At 44.7% G+C, this 26,189-nt stretch overlaps 1 protein-coding gene across 4 annotated transcripts in view; it reads left to right on the forward strand.

Annotated features, from left to right (window-relative positions):
- The window catches only part of WWC1 (WW and C2 domain containing 1), a 155,228-nt gene that overhangs the window by 64,698 nt on the left and 64,341 nt on the right, over window positions 1-26,189 (forward strand). Inside the window, exons 2-3 of one of the 4 annotated variants that reach the window (XM_058722927.1) lie at window positions 8,261-8,370; window positions 19,961-20,164. In XM_058722927.1, coding sequence (XP_058578910.1) covers window positions 8,261-8,370; window positions 19,961-20,164 — 314 coding nt within the window. Of the gene's footprint in view, window positions 1-8,260; window positions 8,371-19,960; window positions 20,165-26,189 lie in introns of those variants that run through there. The other 3 variants (XM_058722937.1, XM_058722936.1, XM_058722941.1) reach the window with 3 other exon arrangements.

A 26,189-nucleotide genomic window follows, 5' to 3' on the forward strand; every position in this document is an offset into this window, starting at 1 on the left:
TCATATGGAGCCAAATTCAGCACCAGGTTGGCTTGATCTCTTGGTGTCATGAGTGTGATGCAGGCCTGGGACTGATTCCAGGTTTTAGTCTCTGCTCTGCTAATGGATTCTTGGGTGGCTCTGGACAAGTCTTTTCTCTCTGTGCCTCAGTTTTTGCATCATCCTTAGTAAAACAAGGGGGTTGGTTTGTCAGATTCCAGATGTCCTGTTCAGTTTTATCATTCATTAATACCTGTGCATTAGAGGCCTCCTTTGGACAGCAATGAAGATAATAATGAATTGCTCACATTTATTCACTGTATTCCAAATTTCTGTTTTATGCATTATCTCATTTAATTCTCAACACTGTGAAGTAGATCTGAAAGGTACCTTCCTAAAAGGGTAGTTATGAGGGCCAAGTAAGTTAATATACATAAAGTGCGTAGAAGAGTTCCTGGCACATAGTGTTCAATAAATGCATTATTATTTTTCCTGTTTTTCACATTTGAAGGCTGGACTGCAGAGAGTTTAAGTGTCTTGCCCAAGGTCATACAGCTTGAAAATGGCAGAGCCTGGATTCAAACCCAGGAGTCTAGCTCCAGAGCCCTGTACTCTCAACCATTACTCTATGCTGCCTTTTGGTAAGACACAAGTTGGAGTGACATGTTATAGAGCAGGGTAAGGTGTTCAGTAAGAGTGCTGCCCCCAAAAGTCATGGTAATTCCACTTTTAAAACAAAGTGCTACAAGCTACTGCTAAAACAAGCTACTACAGGCTCTAGGCTGAATTTGGCCTTCCGGTAGTCAGTTGGCCATGCCTACTCTAATGCACCATCTGGTTCTCAGGGCCATAATCTTAAATCCCAGCAAGTAGTATGCAGAGAGATAGCAGCATGGATTTATCACTGTGTCAGTGAGCTAGAGGGAATTGGGGAATGGTTAGACCTAGAGACCTGGGGATGGAGGTAAAGGAAGGAGACTGGCCCCAAGAACTCAGTGGGGGCAAAGTGAAGACAATATTTAGCAGGGGGGTGAGCCACTGGTGTGTATGGGAAGGGGGCAACCTAAAGAGGAGAGGAGTGCATGGAGAGCAGTCTGGAACCCTCCCTCCTGCTTTGCTCCTTCCTCATCTTTTCCCCATAAAAAAATTCCAGGAATGGGAGTGGACTAGGCCAAGAAAGCTTCTGGATAAACCAGCCCAACCAAAGTAGGGAAGCAAAGAGGTCTGGGGGCAAAAACACCAGAATGTTGAGACAGGTGTTTTGAGAGTGGAGGGAGGAAGGGAGGGAATTGTTTAAGAGAAGGAGAGCTGGGGAGTTCCTGGTGTAAACACCTCTTCCAGAGAGCAGATTGGGAGAGACAAACCCACTCCAGCTGCCATCTCCTAACTCCTGTGGTTTAATCCAAAAAGGGAGAGTATACGTAGTCCCAGCCCCTCCAGGAAAGGAGGCTGTGGAGTACAGTGCAGGGTGTATTGGCTATTAACCTGGACGATTATTTTGCCTCAGTTTCCCCATCATGGAAATAGGGATAGAAAACCTAACTCATAATACCAGCTAATGTTGGTTGAAGCCCTGTATGCCATGGGGTCCGCACAGGTCATCTTAACTAGGTCATCATTCTCTACATCCCCACTATACAGACAAAGAAGCAAATTCAGGCAGGTTAGGGTTCATGTCCAAGGACAAAAAGTAAGTGACAGTGCCTGCTTGGGGACACAGGTGGCTGACTGTAGAGCTTGGGAGTTTTAGCCACCATGGGTTATCTCTTGGGATGAAGAATGATGCTGATGAGGATCACTAACACATCTGACCACCTAAGAGGAAAGGTGACGCACAATTCTCACAATGCACAGAGCAGAAAGCCTCTCAACAGATCCCGTTAACAACCCACAGTGACTGAGGGCTTATTACATTCCAGGCCCTGTGCAAAGCACTTCATATGGGTTATCTCGTTTGATCCCCACCACACCCTTATGAGATTGGGACTCTAAGTTTCACAGAGAAGGAAACTCCTCCTAAAGAGGTTACGTAGCATGCCTGTGATTGTGGAAGAGGTGGAGCAAAGTTTTCAGACTAGCATGAGTTCCTGAGCCTTTGTGGGTAGTAGCTGACCTGTCTCCACAGTAGCTGTGAAGCCGACCACCTTCTTCGTGCTTCCTGCCTCCTCCAGCCTTTCCTGACGACACCCTGTTTCCCCAGTCTCCCCAGTCTCCCAAACCCTTGGCCTTTCACGTCTGAACAGCTGACCTAGCAGCTTAGTAACCATCCCTACATCCTCTAATTGCCTGTGGTTCACAGCCCCGGGTAGCATAGCCACTTCGTATGCAATCACCAAATGCCATGGGGATGGGTCACTGCCTGTTTTAAGGGTAAGCCTTGGCTCCCTAGCCAGACCCACTTCTCCTGAAGGCAGAAACGAGGCTTATGCGAGTGTTGGAGCCCTCATGGTGTCTGGCATGGGACCAGGCTGCTGTGTCTGTGCAATAAATATGTGTTGCTTGAAGGACTGATGGACAGGAGAGAGAGAAGGAAAGCAGAAGGTGAGGCAGGGAGCTTCTCTAGATCACCTTCTGCCTCTTGGCACAGGGGTGGCACTTATCAGGGACCCCATAGCCCTAAAAGTCTGTCCTCTTCACCCTTGTGTCCCTACCACATCACTTATAACATGAAGATATGTTATGTGGCCTTTTTCCTCCTCAAACTCGCCAACATTGTCCCGCCCCAACTGGCCTTTCCCATTGCTTCCCACCATCGGGTCTCCACTCCAAGATCATCTTCTGCAAGAGGCTTCCCTTGACACTCCCTCTCTTCCACCCCCCACCCCATTACCCTTGATCCCACCCCCTTGTTGTATTTTTCTGAATAGCATGAATCTCTGACATGATTTCGGTGACTTGCTTCCTGTTTGGGGTGTGTCTCCTACTAGAATGTAAGGACAGGTCCCTGTCTGTCTTGTCCACTTCTGCATTTGGCATTTAGGAAGGTTCAGCTGTTCTGTGTGCGCAGCTCTCCTAACAAGCTCTGAGATGCTAGTTTTTGTCTTCCCCAGATTTGTTAGACGTATGAATGAAGGTGTTTGAACAGAACTGAATTAAAGGAATGAAGGAGGACTTCAAATATTGCACTTTCTTCCTACCCACCCCAGCCTTCAAGGTGCAAAAGGTGAAGGGGCAGCTGTGCTCTGCAGCAGCCTGGAGGTGAGGCTGCGAAGTCAGTTGTGCAATCTAAGCTATGGGAACTATGCGTGTGAAACACCCGGGGCGGAGGAGCCGGCCGGCTCATCCTGCCTGAGCTGGGAGGAGAGGTTCCGCTGAAAGTTTGGACAGTTCTTGGCTTAGAATCTGGAGGGCCCTTTAGAAAGTGATCCCGCCCAGCTGGCCCTCTGAGAGAGCCCAGTTGGGGGCCAGCATCCTGCTGGAAGGCCATAATGAGGTTACTGTGGGAAGCATTCAGATTGCTGGGGAAGCATTAAGAACATGAAAGATATGCTACGCGTTCTTCAGTCTCCAGAGAATCACCACCCAGTGTTAGACTTGGCAAAAGGTCTTCCGTTCATTCTCTGAGCTGCCTGCTTAGAAGGGATGCACCGCCTGAATACCGAATGCCAGCTATGGCAATCTGGGAGCCTCTCCCACAGACCGTAGGAAAGGGACGCGAAGCTGGAGGAGGGCAAGGAGCCTGTGTTCCTGGACAGGTGTGCCCTTGTGCTCCCTGTAGTGTGCTCCTCATAGGGTGATCCTGGCAGAACCTACCTGTCTCCAAGGTGACACATCCGGGCCTCTTTTCCAGGAGGCCCTGTTGTGAAACATTCAGGAATGTTTGTGTTCCTTCAGAGATTTGTAATTAAGAAGAGGCAGAACTAGTTTTTGCTTGGCCCTCTTCCCTCTTGCCCCTCCAGCGTTTGGGGCATTTCGATTTCATGATTGGGGTTTTCAGTAGCCCAGGACGTGGAGGCTGGAGACTGCCCTGAAGCTGAAATGGGGTGAATCGCTTCATCAGAGGGTGGGGGCAGGGAGTTCCAGGCAAGCCCCCAAGTCTGGGCCACATCTGAAAGCAGACATCTCTTCCCAGCTCACATTCTTGGCACTTGCCCAAGGGGAAACATTGCAGGCCAGAGAAGCACCCACAGTTTCCCAGGGGGAACTGGTTTAAACAGACCGTTCTTCTCTCTGGCAGGAAGAGTGAATGTGTGCACGTGCATATACGTGTGTGTGTGTGTTTAAATCTTTGTGCAGCTAAAAACACTTCTCTTCATCCTGATTCTCTGAATGACACGTTGCTGCACACTGAATAATTCATCTCCTTCTTGGCATTTGTTCCAGAGAGAATGTTGCTGTCCAGATTTCTTGTAAGTTGCATAGTCTCCCAATAGAAGCTTTTCTCTTTCCCATGGAAGAGCTCTGGGATCCAGGAATCAGCCCTCTGGCTTTTCCCCCAAGATTGCTTTGAGGGGGAACCCTGAATATCAAACCAGAGCCTGCCTTTCTCCACATGCCCTCTTCTTCTGTCTTTGGGTGCCCTCTTGACTCACTCTTCTTTATCCCTGATGGGCACAGTTTCTGTGTTTGCGGCAAGTAGAAGTCCACCTCTCAGCGCCTCCTGTAGGATATTCTATGACAGTCACATTACTGATGTTTGCGCTTACTTATCTCAGTTCTGACTCCTCAGTGTCTAAGGCTGGAATGATCAGCCGAGTATATGGTTTTCTGGAAAAGTGATGCATTTTGGTGTTGCAGACCTGCCCCGTCTCCAGTCCTCACCCTCACAGAGAGTTCAGTGAATCACTGGTATTGATGACTTGGATGACTTTGAAACATTTGATTGTCTTTTCATTAAGCAGCTGTGGATTATCCAATGTGTTGAACATCTTCGTACCAAGGCATAGGGGGCTGAAGGTGCAAATATACCAAAGCTCCAGTGCCTTTTGCCTACTTCAGACTTGCCCCTGATGGTCCAGAGTCGTCATCTGTATCTCTGGCATAGCCTACTTTGTGTTCCAGATTGTTCTTGGTCTTGTTAATTTTTATGAGCAAAGCTCAGGTTTGGGAATCAGGTAGTGGGGCTTCAGGTTATACCTCTGTGGTTTACTAACTGTGTGATATTGAGCATGTTTTCTCATTCGTAAAATGAAACAATAGTGCCTACTACCCAGAGAGAGAACATGACATATATAACTTGCTTTCTAGGCTTAGATTTAGCCATTATTAAATAGTTTAATTACACTGATATATGAACATTACAGAGAAATTAGTAAAAGAAATTACATTAAAATCTGTGTACCGAGATAACATTTTAATGTACATCTTTCTAGTTTCTCTTCCATATGTGCTGCCAAAGTGAGCACCCAGTTTCTCTCCTACACACGCATGCAACATGCACACACACTTGCACACAAATTTTTAGGCAAAATATACGATAGTAGTATCCTGTCGATTTTCTCTTTCAACAGTGTTGTTCTCAAAATATATTGAGAGCATCCTTCCGTATTAGCAAAATGTAGAACAATACATCATTATTTTTCATTCCTACATATTCATTATTACAGTCACCCATTCCACAAATATTTATCAAGCACCAGTTGTGGGGGACACAGGAATCTGTTGCTTAGATGCACCATTGATGAAAGCATTTAATTAATCCCTAGGGAGGAATTTTGAAAGGTGATGATCCAGGGGAACTGTCAGAAAGGGACGTATCTTCTTGGTTTTCTGGGTGGCAAAAGGTATATATAGTAAGATTCATATCTCTGCAGCCAGGCTGGCAGGCAAGGCTTTCAGGGCAGAGGGCAGAGAGAAGAATGAGTCAGAAAAAGAGGTCTGACTCTAGCATTCCTGGTCCCTCACAGATTTTTCTTTCCTCAGTAAGAGAGTAACTCTCCGTGGAGAGGTATGCCTGTATGTGGACTTTTTCTTCAGAGGCTCTTTCAAAGATTTGCTGCATAAAATGTTGTTGAATGAGATTTGGCTCTTGGAGTTCACTGGTCTTCATTGTCTGTAAGGGAGAACCACTTGGTGAAGTTTGAGGAGAGAGAGGCACTGTGGGATGTGGCCTTTTGTTTCTGAAGTCTGGGCAGGGCATGCGGTGGTGGTGGTGGCATGGGCTGAAGACCGCTTTGCAAGACTTCTATTCAGACTGGCACAGGTGTACCTGAATGAGGAGTATCGTCTGCTGAGGGAAGTCCCTATCACCTGTGTGTCTTCTCCATTTTTCCCTGCTTTGACTCCAAGACAGTGGCTTGTGATTTTTCCATGGGGCTCAGGAGATGCACTGAAGATGTCAACTTTCAAAAGAACCCTTGAGCTCACACACAGCAGGAGTTCTGGCGACACATTTCCTTGCTTGAAATCCCAGTTTTATCATTGACTTGGAGAATGTTATTTAGTCTTTCTTAGCCTCAGTTTCCCCTTCTGGGAAATGGAGATAACAATAACTGATGTTTTGTGAGCACTCATTCACACCAGTATCTGTGCTCAATGCTCTTAAAACATGACATTAGTTAACCTAACCTGGACAGTTATTATTATCCCACTTTTCAGATACAAATACTAAGATTCAGAGAAGTTAAATAAGTTGCCAAACCCACACAGCCAATATAAGTGATGCTTATTGAATCCTTATTTGACGGTGCTTAGTCTTTCGCATATCATATTTACCTCTAGCCTCACCCTCATCATCTCCCACAATGCAGCAGTAAATTACTAACAGAAGCTTTTGGAATCTCCATTTATTCAGTAGGTATTTTTCGTAGCCTGCCTGACCTTGGATATGTAGTGGCATGTTGGACACACCACATTCTGTCCACCAGGGGCTCTTTCAGTGTTTCTTTTCTCCCACATATGTGTGTGTGTGTGTGTGTGTGTGTGTGTGTGTGTGTGTGTGTATAGTAGTATAGTGTATATATATATATGTATGTATGTATATATATATATATATATATATATATATATATTATGCACACACACACACATATTTTAAATGTTTATTTTTGAGAGGGCAAGGGGAAGAGTAGAGAGAGAGGGAGACAGAGAATCCTAGGCAGGCTCTTTGCTGTCAGAACAGAGCCTGACACAGGGATTGAACACATGAAGTGTGAGATCATCACCTAGCTGAGATCAGGGGTGAGATGCTTAACCAACTGAGCCACCCAGGCACCCCTCCCCTATATATTTTGCTTTAAATCTGAGCTGGAGTGGTTATAGGAAAGGAGATTGCACAGTACAGGAGAGAGGGTAGTTTTCTGAGGCTTGGAGGGAAGGTCTTGATCAGAAATCCTGGACCCTATTTCAGTCTATTTTCTTCCTGTCCTGTTGTGTGTAAGCTAGCCACTCTATCCAAAGGGTGACGAAACAGAGCCATGTGGCCTTCCAGGACTCTGAGGGCTTGGGAACAGACTGGAGAGAGAGAACATCTGAGTATGGGTTTTAAGCAGAGGCAGTAATAGGAGAAACCAAAGGGGCTTTTTGGAGGGGCCACTCAGGCTGATTGGCTGTATATCTAGGTTCGTGGCTTCTTGCACTCTGACTGAAATGCTTAAACGATGGTTTGTGCTGTTTTCCAGCCTTGACAGGCCTTAGTTCATTTAGTTGGATGATTTGTCTGTCTGGCTTAGCCACCAAGTGGGTGATTACCACCACTGAACACCAAAATGGGATCTTAGAGAGTGGTTATTACCAAAAAGATCAGTTTGGCCTGGGTTATCTAGGGAAGGACAGAGGTGGGTATAGGCATTTAGGAACTGGCTCAAGAAGCAGATAAATACTGCTTTTGGCCAAATTCATAAGGATGGAACATCTGCCATTCTAGATGCTGCTGTAAGCCAGCTTTCCAGAGGGCAAGTGGGCACAACAGACATAGGGTAGAGCCAGGATGAAGACTGGGGGTGGGGTGGGCGAGTGAGTCACAGATGAAGAAGCCAGTGAGGGCTGGAGTCCCAGTTCAGAAGCGAGACTTGACCTTCGAACCTTTTTCTGCACACCGCCCAGAGATGCAGAAACAGAGGCCCAAAAAAAGGAAGCTGACGTGCTCACATCATTCCCAAATCAGTGGCAGAAGTGGGCCTGGAATGCCGAATCCCTGCTTCCCTCCTGGGTGACGTAATCCTGCTGCTGCAGCCATGCACTCACCTTCCTGGGGGCCGTGGGCACAGCAGAGTTGGGGTCAGTGCAAAGTCTGTGGCTCTGCTGGGTCAATCCAGAGGAGTGGGGGGCTGAGAGAAGCAGTGAATTGCAGGGCTTTGGGGACCGTGGGCTGATGGAGTGTGTTTCTCCTCTCCCTTGCCAGGTACACCAAACCACTCACCTTTGCCGACTGCATTAGTGATGAGTTGCCACTAGGATGGGAAGAGGCGTATGACCCACAGGTCGGAGACTACTTCATAGACCACAACACCAGTAAGTTCCTGTCCAGCATCCCTTCCCCATCTTGCACCCCATCCCTCTACCTCCACACCCACCCCCCAAGTCTGGAAGAGCTGCCGGCAGAGGCTCTTGAAGCCAGATTGTGTTTTGTTTTATATAGAGTGAGATGGAGATGTAGATATAGATAGATAATATATGCTCGTACAAAATAACCATTTAGAAGGATTTTAAATAGAATCTAAAACTCTCCCCTCACAACCCATCTCCCTAATTTTACAGAAGCAACCACTGCTAATAATTTCTTGTGTATCATTCCAGAAATGTTCCGATTGTATGTTTGTGTGTATATGCAGATATCCTTTTCTTTAACATATACCAATTTTTGTGTGTACAGATTTTTTTCCATGTAAGGCAGATGTGTCATTGTCATTACCAGACGAGAGCCCCGGCATGTCCCTAGCAGCATGCATACATGTGTGTCCATAGTGGATTGGTATCAGTTGTGGTGTCTCTAGCTCATTATAGTGGTCAGCTGACCTTTGCTTCATGTACATGATCCAAGTATCCTGATCCAGAGTAAAGATTCCTAGTGTCTTTGTCTCTGAGGCAATGATGTAAGAATAGGTTGAGAAAGGGACAAGTGTGTTGTCTAACAGGTGGAGGAACCCAGGTCATGGTCCCTGAGCCAAGGAGACTTAATGGGTATTTGGGCTTCATCCTTCGTACACCTTCTTGGCCAAGATTATGTCCTGTCCTCTGAAATTCACTGCCCCACGTGTCCATGCCTGTCTTACTTCCAGCCTTCTGAAGTGTAGGATTCCCTTTGTCCTGTCAGGAAAGAGGTGAGTGGAATGAAATGGGATGTGCCTGGCCAGGCCTGAAGGCTGAGAATAGGGCACGAGATCCTAGTAGCCTCTGTTTACTGACCACACAATCTGTGCCATGTGCTGGAATAGACACCTGATAGATGTCTTCTCACTTAATCCTCCTGGCTCCCCTGAGGGGTGTTAGGATGATTATCCCTGTCTTATAAATGCAACTTAAAGGTCATCACTGACTGCTTGACACTCAGGGCTAAAGCACAGCAGAGCTGGGATTCAAACTGCTGCTAGGGAGCCGAGTGTGCTCCCCGATTCGCTTTCTCCTCCAAGTTCAGTAGCACCTGGCTATGCCTCTGCCGTGCCCCTCATCACTCTGTGGTATAACCATTTGCCTGTTGTAAAGCAGGGCAGTGTCTAATTCATCATGCCGGCCCCAGGCCTGTGCTTGGTAAGGCACATAGTAGGTATGCACTTGATCTTTGCTAAATAGGAAAGGGCATACGTGCATGAACTCATGACTAAATGGATGAATGAGCAGACTTCGTCGGCACCAAAGTGTAGACAAGTTTCTGAGAGACAGCTAATGACATTAATTGCATTGTTGGGGGTAGCAGAGGTTTTTATTAGCGCTCACAATTGCATGCTAGAGAATGAGAAGTAAATATGCCTAATTGAGTGTGTACAGGGAATGAGGTTAATGCTTGGAGGGCTGCACGGTATGCTGGGTTCAACAGTGATGTACAGGGACCCAAACCAGTCTCTTCCTTGTGTCTAATTACTGAGTTCATCCCCCTCATTAAAATCTGATGGCAAGAGCAGTATTTTAAGGTGCTTCTGGGAGTTGTTGGAGAAATAGAAGGCAGGAAGGAATAGCAGGCAGTGTCAGAGTTTACTCTTGAGGAGATGATGGCAGAAATGGGATGTATGGGCGGGTGAGTAAATGGGGGCCACAATAGGAAGAATTCTGACAGTTTTACCAGCTCTCAGACCACTGGGTGCCTTTTGCTTTGAAGGTGTCCTGCTTGGATGGAGGGCACCACCTTCTGCAGATGGAGCCTGTGTGGGGTACAGGTGGTGGGAGTGTGACCCTCGAGGCCTAAGCATTCAGAGCCGGGGACTCAGACCAGTCCTCTGTGTGTGTGTTGTTCACGGACTGAAATTACCTTCTCCAGTTATAAACATAAGAGAATTGAATAGGTTCAATCCACCGTCCAGCATTCATTCATTCAGCAAATATTCACTGACTATCTGCAATGTTCCAGGCGCTGTTCTTGGAACTTGGGATACATGAGAGTGTTTGTAATGGCAGTGATTCTTGCCCTTACAGAGCTTTCATTCTGGCAGAAGAGACAAAAAATAACACAAATAAGCATATTATGTAGTACATTAGACAATTAAAGTATGACAGGAGAAAGAAAAAGAGTGTGGGCTGAGACGTGCTGGGATGAGTTTGAGGGTGGTGGGGAAGGACAGTGGCCATGGTCTTCAGGAAGAAGACCTGGTTGAGAAAATGAGATTTGAACTAAGACTTGAGGGAGATAAGGGGGCCTTTCAGGTAGAGAATTGTTAGAGCAAGAACTCTGAGTAGTGGCCACGTTTAGCTTGCATGGGGATGACAAGGAGGCAGGTGTGCACATGGCAGAGTGAGTAAGCAAGCCGGGAGAAGGACTTCAAGCCAGAGAGTTGCAGGGCATAGATGGGGTGGTGGTTTGCCTTAAGGGCTCTAGCTTTTTGCTCCATGTGAGATGAGAGCCATTGGAGAGTTGTCAGCTGATGAGTGGCATGATCTGCTTTATGTCTTAAAAGGGCCACTCTGGCTGCTTTGCTGAGAATAGAACTTAGTGGAGCAAGGACAGAAGCAGAGAAGCTTGTGAGAGATGATTGCAGTCATCCAGGTGACAGAGGGCAGTGCCCCAGACCAAGGCCTTGGTGGTGGAGGTAGTGAAAAGTGGCCAGATGTGGATGTATTTTCAAGGTAGAGACAACAGGATTTCTTGGTAGACTGCATATGGAACATGAGAGAAAGAGGAATGAATGGCCTTCATGGGGCAGAGCAGCTGGCAGGATGGAGTTGCCATTTATTGAATGGAAAAAACTAGAGTATTGGGTGTAGGGAGGAAAATGATTTTGGACATGTCAAGTCTTCTAGACCTGTTACACATCTAAGACTTGAGGGAGAAGTCTGGTATGTTTGATGGAGGAATCTGGAGTTTGGATAAGAGATCTGGCCTAAAGCTAGTTGTTTGGGAGTTGTTGGCATACAACACAGTAGTATTTAAAGACATGAAGCTAGCTGAGATCACCAAAGGAGTAAATCAAAGAGAAGAGGACCAAGGAATGAGTCTTGGGGTTCTCAGATAGTAAATCAAAGAGAAGAGGACCAAGGAATGAGTCTTGGGGTTCTCAGATAGTAAGTGGGTGCAGAAAGGAGAAAAACCTGAGGAGTGACCAGAAAGGCAGAAGGAAAACCAGGCCGTCCTGAAGGAAGCATGTTGAGGAGAGTGTCGTCAGCCCCGTCAGATGCTTCTGATGGGTCAGGTATGAAGACTGAGATAGACCCAACTTTCGAGGGAAGCTGTGGACAAGGACTCAGGGCAAAGGCCTGACTGGAGTGATTCTGAAAGAAGACCAGGGGTAGGGGTGGGGGAGCAGCGCCTGAGGTGGCTCAGTCAGTAGCTCAGGTCATGATCTCAGGGTCATGGGATCGAGCCCCATGTCAGGCTCCTTGCTAAGCGTGGAGTCTGCTTAAGATTCTCTCTCTCTTTCTCCCTCTGTCCCTCTCCCTCGCTTGCGCACTCTCTCTCTCTATCTATATCTATATATAAATATAGATATAGATATGTACATAGAGATAGATAGAGATAGAGAGATAGAGAGAGACAGACAGACAGAGGAGTGAGAACCAGCAAATATAGACAACTCTTTCCAAAATATAACCCATTTCATTATTTCAGATGTGAGTGTTCAGTACTCCCACAGACTCTTTCCATCCATCATGATTAGATGGTTTTTGTGTTTTGGGTTTCTTTTTAAGTTTATTTATTTTGAGAGAGAGAGAGAGATAGAGAGAGAGAGAGAGAGAGAGAGAGAGCACATGAGCAGGGGGAGGGGCAGAGACAAAGGGAGAGAGAATCCTAAGCGGGTTCCACACTGTCAGCACAGAGCCCGATTGCGGTGCCCCAGACCTGCAGGCCCACAGACCTCACAAACTGTCATATCATGACCTGAGCTGAAATCAAGAGTTAGACACTTAACCAACTGAGCAGCCTAAGCACCCTTGATTAGATGGTTTTAATCAGGAATCAAATTATGTGTTCTAGTGTTTTCCCTTCATATTGTGTCATGAGTATTTGAGAGATGCCACACAGTCTTCATATTGTCATTTTTAGTACATCAAATGAATGTAAGCAATACATTTTAACACATAAAACAAATGCACCATAATTACCCCTATTGCTGATCTCCTGCACTATTTCCATCTATTTGTTATAAATAAATAATAATAGGGGGAGAATCATTATTCATATTGCTCCTCTCCTTTGTGACAATTTCCTAAGTTTGTATTTCCAAATATAGGATTACTAAGCAAGACACTATGAACATTTTTGAGACTTCTGATCCATATTCGTTCCTAAATTGATAAGAACTTCCAAAAGACTGTATCAACCTGTATTGCCATAGGCAGTAAGGGTACTGTTATCCTCATGCCTTGATCAGTAAGGGGCGATTTTCATTTCCTTATTTCTTGATAAATTCATTATAGGTTTAAACTGTTGCTTCACTGCTTTTCATTTGCATTCCTTTGCATAGTAACAAGGTTGGGCATTCTCCAGATGTTCAGCTGTTTTTAAGACAATTGTTGTTAAAGCCCTTGGAGAATGCACTAGCATTAGCCGTGTGGGTATGCGTGTGGTGTGTGTAGAAAGTGGGTGTGTGGTATGTGGAGGAGGTGGTGTGTGGAATATATGCAGAGCTTGTGAGTGTGGAGAACGTGTGTGGAATACGTTTGTAGATGGGGGTTTGGAGCACGAAGGAGGATAGAGAAGGGGTTCTCAGTGATGGCTGCACTTAGCTAAGTGTTGGCAGTAGCTGCCTTCTGGGGAGGAGAGCCTGAGAGGGAAGAGGATGGGGTAATGATGTTTTATGTAGCCAGGTTTGTAATATGCTCAGTGATTAAACTGTGCCCATGTATAGCTTTAATTTAAAAAAATGAGAACTAAAAAATAACTAGCCAAGGTGATCTCAAGGATCTTGCCTGGTGTAAAGATATCTATTCAAATGTGATAGACTCAGGAAGGAGGGTACCAGCAGAAGAGGCTGGGCCTGGGGGGACCCACTCAGAGTCCGACTAATGCAGGACAAAGGCTGTTAACTAACACAACTCCCTAGACACCCCTGGGAAATTTGAAAAGCCCGGTATCCTAAAGGACAGTCTTTTCAATAGTTGCTGGTCCACATGGAAAAAAATATACCCACTTCTGTCCCCACCTCACACCATGTGTAGAAATAAACTCAAAATGACCATAGACCCAAACATAAAATGGAAAACTAGAGAACATCTAGAAGAAAACATAGGAGAAAAATCTTCAAGATTGTAGAACAGGCAAAGATTTTTTTTTTTTGGGGGGGGGGGGGACAAGACCCAAAAACCACTAACTATAAAAGAAAAATTGATGAATGGGGCTTCATTGAATTTAAACCTCTATTGTTCAAAAGACACCAGTAAGAAACTGAAAAGGTAAGCCACAGGTAAGGAAAAAATACTTATAATATTTAGATCTAACAGAGGACCTATATCAATAATATATAAAAGGACTCCTATCTTAAAATAGTAAGAAGCCCAACAACCCAATAAAAAAAATAAGAAAGAGATTTAAAAAACACTAAAGACATACAGATGGCCAATGGACACATAAAAGTATGTTTCCATCATCAGGCCTTGGGGAAATGCAGATTAAAACTGCAGGCGGGTACCACAGCATACCCACTATAATGACTGAAATGAAGATTAACAATACCAGTGGTTGGCGAATATGGAAGAATTACAGCTCCACTAAATTAGTGGTGAGAATGTTAATTGGAACAGCCATTTTGGAAAACAGTTTTTCTATTCTTTTTTAATGTTTATTTATTTTTGAGAGGTGGGGGGTGGAGAGGACAGAAGATCCAAAGTAGGATCTGTGCTGACAGCAGAGAGCCCGATGCAAGGCTTGAACTCATGAACTGTAAGATCTGACCTGAGCCGAAGTCACACGCTTAACTGACTGAGCCACCCAGGCGCCCCAGTTTGCCAGTTTTTTTTAAATAAAATTCAACATATGCTTACAATACAACCCAGCAATTCCATTGCTGGATAATTTTGCCTAGGAGAAATGCAAATATATGCCCATACAAAGATTTGTGCATGCATGTTCATTACAGCTTTTCATGATAATCCCAAACTAGAGAGAGACAACCTAAAGGTTTTTCAAAAAGTGAACTGTGATATATTCATACAATAGAATTTTATTCAGCAGTAATAAGCAAGTCACTGATACAACAACATAAATGAGTCTCAAAGCCTTATGCTGAGCATAAGAAGGAAGGCTCAGAGATCATACACTTATGCATCCATCGATAGGAAGTTCTGAATAGGCTGAAGAGGAGGGAGGAGGTGGGTGGGAGTAACCAGGAAAGAGTACAGGGATCGTTGAGGTAAAGGGAACATTTTACCCATCGATTTAAGCGATGGTTTATGGTGTACACATTTGTCAAAACATATCGAACTATACACAATGCCTGCATTGATTGTATTTAAATTTTGCCTTAATAAAGTTGATTTAAGCCATACATTGATGCCCACTTCATACTGTAGACCAATTAAGTGGAAATCTCTGGGGTAGTTCCAACATGTAGCCAGGTTGAAACCAGTGTTCTGATATGAGGTTGCGTGTTGTTTGTCTACGTGTGCATTCATCTATCTGTGTTGGTTTCTACTATGAAAGAGAGACTGGGCCACCCAAATTGGTAGCCAGCCTCCAATTAAGGCTCTCCCATACTTTTATATTCCAAGGAGTAGAGGACCTTGGCCACAGAGAGGGCGCTACTAAACAGAACGCTCTGGGGAGGGTTCATCCAGATGTGCCCTTGCTGCTGGTCAAGGGCCAGCATCTCAGCCAGCCCTTTGGCCGGAGATCCTACCTGGAGCTCAGCATCACACCTGCCAGCCTTGCCTGCCAGCTTCAGTGAGCACTCAGCGCATCTGTGCTGTCACCTCTGAGAGAGTGGTTTTCACCTTTGGTGGCACACTGGAATATTTGGGGAGCTTTGCAAATCACCACTGCCTCATCCCCACCCCCAGAGATTCTGATCTAATTGATCCAGGGGTGAAGCCTGGGTATCAGGAGTGTTAAAATTCCCCCCAAGTGATTCTAATTGTGTCAGTCAAGGTTTCTCAGCCACGTCTGTCTGGGGACGGACACCTGGGGAATCTTTCACAAGTGTCAGTGCCTGGGTCCCACTCATGGAAATTCTGATATAAATGTTCTGGGGCAGGGTTCAGGGTTTTTTGTGTTTTTGCTGTTTTGTAGCTCCTCAGCTGATTCTAATATACTGCCAGGACCCAAAATTACTGGATGAAGTACCAACATTTTTTAAAGCAATTTTGCTGAGAATCTGGGGGAAAAGGCACTTTCATAGGCTGTTTGTGAGAATAAGAATTGGTACAACCTTTCGAAAGGTAGTCCCTGTATTAAGAAGTATATCTTGCAGAATTAATCATACAAGTTCACACAAGTATTTTTTTTAACAGTTGTCGCTGCAGCATTGTTTGTAATAGCAAAAAAACTTAAAACAATCCAAATATTTCCCAGAAGTCTGGGAAGCCACTAATACCCTACCATAAATACAGCCTAATCCCATTCCATGGAATACTATGCAACCATTTAAATGATCAAGGTAAATATAAAATTAAAAAATAAATAAAAACAGTAATAAAACTTAAAAAAAAAAGAATAAACAAAAAGACTTGAGGTAAATCTTCACCCAATAGGGAAGGATGAACAATATCTATCATTTGCAGATGAAAGCAAATTACAGACCAGTATATATAACATGGGGCCATGTTGCATTAAAAATGTTTCTGTATATGGGGCGCCTGGGTGGCGCAGTCGGTTAGGCGTCCGACTTCAGCCAGGTCACGATCTCGCGGTCCGTGAGTTCGAGCCCCGCGTCAGGCTCTGGGCTGATAGCTCGGAGCCTGGAGCCTGTTTCCGATTCTGTGTCTCCCTCTCTCTCTGCCCCTCCCCCGTTCATGCTCTGTCTCTCTCTGTCCCAAAAATAAATAAAAAACGTTGAAAAAAAAAAAAATTTAAAAAAAAAATGTTTCTGTATACAGACACATATGTATCAACAAACAGGTTTATGTGTAATTAGAGGGCAGTATCTTTTAGTGTGTGAGACTCCTAGCACCAGTTACCTGTAGGGAGTAGGATTAGAGACATGGAAACTCTCACTTATTTTATAAATTTGCGGTGGTAGAATTGTGAGATTTTCCTTTTTTGTATTTTTCCCCAAAAGTGTAAACTTTAAAAATTTTCATATTTTAGAAAACATCTCCAGCCTGGCCATGATCAGCTGTATCTTCTGTGGGCTCTGTCAGCTGGATGTCTGAGGCTAACGCTTGGGCACTCAGGAGTCCCTGACTCTGAGGGCATCCCTATCTACTGATGGGACATAGGACCCAGCTTTATAAAATTCTCCCCTCTTTTTATTTTTTTATTTATTATTATTATTTGTCTTTATTTATTTTTGAGAAAGACAGAGCGTGAGCGGAGGAGGGGCAGAGAGGGAGGGAGACACAGAATCTGAAGCAGGCTCCAGGCTCTGAGCTGTCAGCACAAAGCTCGACACAGGGCTCAAACTCACAAACCACGAGATGGTGACCTGAGTCGAAGTCAGATGCTTAACCAACTGAACCACCCAGGGGCCCCGAATGCTCCCCTTTTTAATCTTTTCTTGTAAATATTCCTCCTCCTTTCCTGGTGGAAGGGTTGCAGAGCTTTCCTTATGAGAAACAATCTTGTGGCTCCTGCCAGCAATCTTTAGACTTTGTTTTCTTTCCCAGAAAAAGGGAGGAGGAAGAGTTTAAAGAATTGCTATTCACAATTAAAAAACTGGCCCCAGTAAATAGTTTGGGCTTTACTCTCACCAACGTTTGTTTACTTTACCTGGGCAGAAGTGCTTTATAGCTTCCTAGAAGCAGGGTAAGCAGGACCTGTTATCCTCTTTAACAATTACAGAGGTAGATTCAGAAAGGTTAAGCAACCTGCCCATTGTAACACAGCAATTCCTGGTAGGGACAGTAACTTGGCCCTGCTGCTTCTGTGATCATCCTCCCTATACCTTCTTTCTTTCATTGGAAATGCTCATTTGGTGAATGAGGAATGGGAGCTATCGGCCCTACAAAAGGAGGCACAAACTCAAATTCCCCAGGAGTCAGACCCATGACATAAATGAATGAAGCAGACCAGCAGACTGATGGAGTACTTGGGTCTGTGGCAAACTGTGGACTCAGCATGGCCAGATCTTCTGAAAAAACAGAGATCAGGATTGTAATGTTTAAATCTCCCTGTTTTTATATACCAGTAACCAACTTAAAATTAATAAAACACTTTCGGTTAAGCAGTACCTGTCCACTGGCTGGATTCACCACATGACCATGATTATACAGTTTCTGGTGTGTTTTGCCCCCCAACCCCACCCACCAGCGGGGAGATGGCTGAAGGGTTGGCAGTTGAGGGGCATCGATTCCTTGACATTGCTTTGATAGCTTCCATGTCTGTTCAGCTGTTAGCTATCCCTTTTTTTTTCTTAATGTCTATCTTGGGGCACCTGAGTGGCTTGCTTGGTTAAGCATCCAACTCTTGGTTTTGGCTTAGCTGATGATCTCACAGTTGGTGAGTTCAAGTCCTGCATCGGGCTCTGTGCTGATAACCTGTAGCCTGCTTAGATTCTCTTTGTCTTCTTCTCTCTCTCTGTCCCTCCTGCTCTCTCTCTCTCTCTCTCTCTTTCTGTCTCAAAATAAATAAATTAGCTTTAAAATTTTTTTTGTTTTTGTTTTTCTAATAGGTAGTAAATTTTTTTCTTTTTTTCTTAATATGAAATTTATTGTCAAATTGGTTTCCATACAACTCCCAGTGCTCATCCCAACAGGTGTCCTCCTCAATGCCCATCACCCACTTTCCCCTCCCTCCCACCCCCTGTCAACCCTCAGTTTATTCTCAGTTTTTAAGTCTCTTATGGTTTGGCTTCTCCCCTCTCTGTAACTTTTTTTTTCCCCTTCCCCTCCCCCATGGTCTTTTTTTAAGTTTCTCAGGATCCACATAAGAGTGAAAACATGGTATCTTTCTCTGTATGACTTATTTCACTTAGCATAACACTCTCCAGCTCCATCCACGTTGCTACAAAAGGCCATATTTCATTCTTTCTCATTGTCAAATAGTATTCCATTGTACATATAAAAAAATTATTGTTTTTTTTGGATTTTTGACCTTTTTTCAAATGATCACTGTACATATTTATTGCATTTTTTAAAAGAATGAAGAAATATCATACCACCAAGACATATCTACTGCTGATAATTTGCTAAGCGTTCTCCCAGTGCTTTTGAGAATGTACATATTGTTTCAATAAACACAGCATTATTCAGTTTTGCCCCCTCCACCTCCACTCACTTATACATAATAGACCTCTTTCCGTTTCATTCACATTTCTTTGAAGACACAATTTTTGGTGGCTGTGGCAACATGTTGTGTAAATATAGCAGACTTGACCAGTTATTTTCCATGTGACCTTGAGCAAGGTATTTAATCTGTGCCTAGATTTTCTCTTTCATGTAGTGGGGGTTATAACAAAATCTACTTTTAGGGTTAGTGTGAGGATTGAAGGGCAAAGAGATGTACAGTAGTTAGAACAGTGCTTGGCATAGAGTAGATGTTATATTAGCGCTTGTTATCCTTTTCGTCACTATTATCACAGTTTGGTACAAAGGCATCTTTGCCTGAATTTTTTATTACACTTGGTAATAAATTATTGTGGGGGAATTAGTGGTTAATACTATGGGGGAATTATTGGTCACAGGGTATTCACATTTCAAGGCTCTTAATGTGCATCGTCGGATAGTCCTCTTCTAAATCTGTTACTAATTTACATTTCCAGCAGGGAATGGGTCCCTATTTTTTTTTTTAATGTTTATCCATCTTTGAGACAAAGAGAGACAGAGCATGAACAGGGGAGGGGCAGAGAGAGAGGGAGACACAGAATCGGAAGCAGGCTCCAGGCTCCGAGCCATCAGCCCAGAGCCCGACGTGGGGCTCGAACTCACGGACCGTGAGATCGTGACCTGAGCCGAAGTCGGACGCTCAACCAACTGAGCCACCCAGGCGCCCCAAAGTCCCTATTTTTCATAGCCTCTAAAATATTTTTTGTTTTCTTTTTCTTCACTCTTTACCAAAACTGATGACCTTAAGGATCTGTAATATCCTTGAGCCTCTGTCTAGATTAGAACTCAAACCTGGTCCTCCTCCTTGCTGTTCTGAGACAGACTGGCTTTGGGTATGGAAATTAATTCTGGTTTATATTGTTTTTGTTGGCTTAACCCAAATGGAGAGTCTCTGTTGCTTAACAGGTAAGTTTAATGCATCTGCTTTTATCGTGATACTCTGTTTACTATATTTTCTGTTTTCTGGTAGTGCATCCCACAGGCCACCGACCCAACATGTCTTGGTGAGGTGCTGACCTAGGGTCTCTGGGGTCTGTTCCAGAAACCACTCAGATCGAGGACCCCCGGGTGCAATGGCGGCAGGAGCAGGAGCACATGCTGAAGGATTACCTGGTGGTGGCCCAGGAGGCCTTGAGCGCGCAGAAGGAGATCTACCAGGTGAAGCAGCAGCGCCTAGAGCTCGCACAGCAGGAGTATCAGCAGCTGCACGCCGTCTGGGAGCACAAGCTGGGCTCCCAGGTCAGCTGTGAGTACCTCCCGCCACCAGCGCCCGCACCCCTGCACGATGGCGGGAAGGACTGCACCCAGTCCTGTCTGGCTCGCCTCTCAGTGCTTCTCAGATCTGCCAGTTTTCTTCCATCTCTGCTTCTCGTGCAAACCACCATCCTCTCCGAAGCCCTTCTGCTTCTGCCTTGCGGTGATTCATATGCCTCTTTCATTCCATGCCTTTCATTCGTCTGCAGTCATCTCAGACTATCAGCCAGCTTACAGACCTCCTCATTTAAAGCCCTTCAAAGGCTAGAGGATGTGGGGTATAGGGAGTTCTTCTTCAATGCAGAGAGCTTGAAGTTGGGAGGATGAAAATGGTCTGGAGATGGACAGTGGTGGTGGTTGCACAACACTTTAAATGTACTTAATGCCCCTGAACCGGACACTTAAAAATGAATTTTACGCTATGTATATTTCACCACAGTTTAAACAAAAAACCTTCAGTGGCTTCCCATCGTTCCTTCCACAGCCTCCACTGCCCTTTGTGGTCAGACTCCTGCAGCCACCCCAGCCTCGTCTCATGCGGCCACTTGCTGCACTCCATTCCTCGTTCACTGGGCTCCAGAGCCCCCCACTCTGCTCCCCTAGCCTGCCCTGCACCTTTCCACCTTGGCACTTGTGCACTTGCTGCACCCCTGCCTAGGATGCTCTTCTGTCTGTTTGCATAGCTGGTTCCCTCTTACCCTTCTGGTCTCACCCTTCCAGTCCCATTCTTCCTGTCATCTCTCTGAGAGGCTCACTTCTGACAGCTCCATCAACAGACTCCCTTCCCCAGTGTTAGCCTTTGTAATGGCTCTCTGTTTATTTTCTTCATTGCATGTGTCACAAGACATCTGCTTACATGTCTGTATTACGTCCAGTGGCATGTTAACTCCGTAAGGGCGGGGCTCCTGTCTCCCTGGTTCTCACTGGTATCTTCAGGAGAATAGGCATTCCAAGGCCCCAGTCCTTCATTCCCAATGCAGTACCAGACCAGTACCTGTTCAGGAGCCTACTTACATTTGCCAATGTGTTGGGGTTTTTTGTCTTTTACCATTATTTCTAATAACCAGCCCTGCCCCATGTTTTTTGAGTGCTTAGTACATGTCAGGCTGAAAATGCTATTTCACTGAATCCTCATAATAATTCTGTGGATGAGGACAGTTAATATCCCCTGTAATAGGGAAGGAAACAGGTTAGTGGAGTTGATGACATGCCCAGGGTCTTAGAGCTGGTGAGAGCAGCAGTAAGTTGTAAATCCATCCCATCTGCCCCTCCAGCATCCTCAGTGTGGGCGAAGGGGCCAGCACTAGGCCATGCTGTTAGGTTGACATAGCTTGGCTGCGTCACTGGATACTTCTCCTGTGTGAAGCCCTCATTTTGAGAAGTTCAGTCCGCCTTGGGGACAGAACTTGCCCAGTTACTCACTTTCCCAGCCCTGCCCTTTTCCCTGGCGACTCAAGCAAATCCCCAGAGTCTCAGATTATGGAAAAGAACTGTATTATACTTATTACCTTTTTCTAGGTCAAGTAATGTCCTAGAGACTGTCATGAGCGTTTTAGCACTTAATCTGTTTTAGGCAGCTCAGGCTGCCATAACAGAATCTCAGAGACTAGGTGGCTTAAATAACAGAAATATATTTTCCCATAGTTCTGGAGCTTGAAGTCCAAGATCAGGGTGTCAGCATGGTCTGGTTCTAGTGAGAGCTCTCTTTCTGGCTGGCAGATGGCTGCCTTCTCACTTTGTCATCACATAGCAGAGAGGGAGACAGAGAGCACAGTCTCTTCTTGTACAGTCACTAATCCCATCATGAAAGCCCCACCCTCGTGACCTCATCTAAACCTAATCACCTCCCAAAGACCTTTCTTCAGATACCATCCCATTGGGGGTTAGGGCTTCAACATATGGATTGGGGGCAGGGAGGAGGGAATTCAATCTATAGCATCATCCTTGCCACAGCCCTGGCAGGGAGATATTATTGTCCCTAGTGAAGCTCAGATTTGAAGAGGTGGGGTGATTTTGTTTTCTCCTGAAGCCCTGCAGTCTGAGAAGTGACAAGTGTGTATAAAAATGAACCTTCGTATTTTGGGGGACAGGATGCTTACATGGACCCAAAGTATCACCCCACAAATCACTTATGAATTTCAGAAGGTAAAGTGTATTTTCACATGGAAAGAACTGCAGCTACCGCCTTACACAGGTGTAAAATTAGCATCACCGTAAGGAGACGAACTGACATCGTGTGCTTTCTGATGTGATGCAATAAGAACATTGTGGAGGATTCTTGACAAAAATATTTACCATCCATCAAATCATCAAGAAACAGCCAGACAGCTCCATAATGTGGAATGTCCTACAAGATAATTGGCCTGGACTCTTCGAGGGGTGAAAAAGTGTGAAAAACTAGAAAGAGGGGAAACTCTTCTATACTTACAACAACAACAACAAAAACCTATGGAGGCATAAACCGGATTAAATGTTTGCACCCTGGTTAGACCCTGGGTTGAGGTTGCAGGCGGGGGGTGGGAGGGTGAGGGGGAAGCAGCCATAACAGACATTCTCAGATATTTGGAAGATTGTCTTAATTGTGATCATCATATTGTGGCTATGTAGGAGAATGTCCTTGTTCTTAAGACATGCATGTGGCATCATGTCTACAGCTTAATTTCAAAAAAGATCTAGCAGGAAAAAAAAATATAACTATGCCATCAGTCTTAGTAAGCTGATCAGTAGCTGCCAATGACATGTTGGTGGTTTTGAATAGAGGACAGGTTTGCATTTTTTGGCCACCCACCATTTTCAGTAATCATTCATTGAGGGCTTTCTATGAACCGGGCGTCTCAGTGAGAGGAAGAATTGGAGTGGAGGGAGGGATAGATAGAACAAATGTGGGGAAATGTTAAAAATTGGTGGACCTAGGAAAAGAAGGGTATATTAATATTATATTAGTCTTTCAAATTTGCTATACATTTAGTTTCCAAAATAAAAAGTCAAGGTGGGGGAAAGAGCCAAATGGGCAGGAATGATATATTTCCACAGAGAAGCCTGAGGGTAGGAGATGACCATCATTGGACTTTGAAGTCAGAGGGCCTGAGTTTGAATCTCCACTGTTACTGTGTCCTCTTGGAGAACATACTTCACCTCTTTATGTGTATGATCCCTTCTGTTTAAATATAAAATGTTATGGTACCTTCCTCTCCTGGGTCCATGTCAGAGTTTCTCAACCTCAGTACTACTGACATTGGAGGCCAGCTAAATCTCCACTGTAGGGACTGTCCTATATATTGTGGGTTGTTGAGCAGCACTTCTGGTCTCTACCCACTAGATGCTAGTAGTACCCCCTACCGCAGGCTGTAACAACCAAAAATGTCTCCAGACATTGCCAAATATACTCTAGGGGGATGCAAAATTCCCCCAGTTTAAAACCACTGGTGTCAGTAAACCAGTACCCTTAGAATATGTTAATGGCTCAACATTCCTCTTAAATACTTTACATAATATTTTGAGAGTATGAACTCGAGCTAGACTGCCTGGGTTCACATCCAGGATATGCCATTTACTAGCTGTGTAACTTTGCCCAAGTTATATGCTACTTCTCTCTGCCTCAAATTCTTCTATAAAATTGACATAAAAATGTATCACCTTAGGGCATCTGGGTGGCTCAGTTGGTTAAGTGTCGACTTCAGCTCAGATCATGATCTTACAGTTTGTAAGTTCAATCCCCACATCAGGTTCTGTGCTGACAGCTCAGAGCCTGGAGCCTGCTTCAGATTCTATGTCTCCCTCTCTCTCTGCCCTTCACCTGCTCTCTCTCTTTCTCTCAAAAATAAATAAACATTTAAAAAAATAATAATGGTATCACCTTCATTGGGGTGTTATGAGACTTAAATTAGTTAACAGATGTAAAGTACTTGGAAAAGTACTTGTCATATTCTTAAGCTCTCAATAAATAATAACAATTGTTTGATATTATTAATTTACTGGCATTGAAATGACAAAAGATTTTAACAGATCCCTGGAACTAATAAGAATAAATACATGATTAGTGGTAGGAAATAATGATGCAGTCTTATCATATGACTCCATCAAGTTCAAAGGCACCACTGGTTTGAATGTTAAAGAACTTCCACCTAAAGTGACTGAGGTCATCTCTGGTAACCAGATCTGAGATCCAAACCATCCAGGAATTGGGGCGTCCCCAGCCTAAGCATCCCAGTTAAAAAGACATGACCCTTCCTCCTCATGACTTTCTGTGGGTTTTAAAACCAGCTTTGTCTTCCAAGTCAAGCTCTCCAACATGTTGATAGACTGGTGAGATCACATGCCTTGTTTCTAATTCAGACGGCTTGCCTGAGCTTGTGAGAGTTTTGCCACCTGGCCTTGGCTGAGGTGGGGCCTGGCCACAGGTGGGGTCCTGGGGGTGGAGGCTTTGTCAGCACCTCTGGCGCAGTCTCTGGCTCCATGGGGAAAGAGAAGAGAACTAATATTTATTGTGCACCTGTTATATTCCTGCAGGGCAATGTGATGGGCATTCCACATCCATTATTTAAAGTAACCTTCCCCTCCCAACTATCCTGCAAATATTGTTTCTTTTTTACATATCAGGAAACTGAGGCCCAGAGAGGGGAAGGAGCTTCTTCAAGGTCACACTGGTAAAAAGTGGCAGAGCCTTTGTACCCAGGAGTATCTAACCTCAAAAACATTTCTCTTGGAGCACCTGGGTGGCTCAGTCGGTTAAGCATCCAACTTTGGCTCAGGTCATGATCTTGCAGTCCATGAGTTTGAGTCCCACATCGGGCTCTGTGCTGACAGCTCAGAGCCTGGAGTCTGCTTCACATTCTGTGTCTCCATCTCTTTCTGCCCCTTCCCCACTCATACTCTGTCTCTCTCTGTCTCAGAAATAAAAACATTAAAAAAATTTTTTTTTTAATTTTCTCTTAATTTAATACAAGTCATCAGTCAAATTCTAAGGTTCTTGTGTTACATTTGGGTTTTCCCATCCTCTGAAAGATGAGAACTCAGGATAACTGGGTTCTTTGGGCCCTCACCATGTTCCTTCCTCTTTCTAGGCCTTGGTTTCCCATTTGAAAAAGCAATCATTGGGAACCTTGTAGTTAAAAATGCCAGTTGAACCACCTACCTGATTTCCCTCACTCCTGAAACCAAGAAAATACAAAATAAGAGATTTCCTTTTTAAGGAGTACATGCACAAAGACAGGGAGACTGGGAGAAAAAAGAGTGACAATAAGATGTGGAAGCTGGAAAGCAGATGGGCAGGTGACAACCTATCTGATAGACCTGAGAAAAGAGAATACAAGCTGATCGTGAGGAAAACCAGCACTCTGGTCTACATAGATCACTGGCAGAAGTCGTGGGAATTGAAATCCTCAGCTGTCCTTGGTAATGTAAGTCAAGTTTGAGGAGGCCCTGAAATAAAGAGGATTGGGTAAAAGCTGTTTTAGGAAAAGGACAAGCAAATCTCTTCCCCAAATCATACAGCCCATCCCCAACCTGGCAGGATACAAGGTGGGGTGCACCACACTGAAAACACAGTGATTAAGTGAACTTCGACCCAAAGGATTTGAGATCCCAGCTGACATGTACCACTTGGTGCCCAGAATGGTGCCAGGCTATTACCACCCAGGCTGGATAGTAGCAGAGTCTAGGGAATCTGACCAGATAAAAGAGATGTAAAGACATTGAGCATTTCTGGATGAAACAGTCCAGCCAAAGCATGTACCATATAAGCCACAGTCAACAAACCTCACTCCATTCTGCTTTTTTTTTTTTTTAATTTTTTCTAATGTTTATTTCTGAGACAGAGACACAGCGTGAGTGGAGGAAGGGCAGAGAGAGAGAGGGAGACACAGAATCCAAAGCAGGCTCCAGGCTCTGAGCTGTCAGCACAGAGCCCGACGCGGGGCTCGAACTCACAAACCATGAGATCATGACCTGAGCCAAAGTTGGTCCCTCATCTGACTAAGCCACCCAGGCGTCCCTCCATTCTGCTTTTGGAGCAGACA

Source organism: Neofelis nebulosa, chromosome 1 (genome assembly GCF_028018385.1).
Source record: "Neofelis nebulosa isolate mNeoNeb1 chromosome 1, mNeoNeb1.pri, whole genome shotgun sequence".
Lineage (NCBI taxonomy): Eukaryota > Metazoa > Chordata > Mammalia > Carnivora > Felidae > Neofelis > Neofelis nebulosa.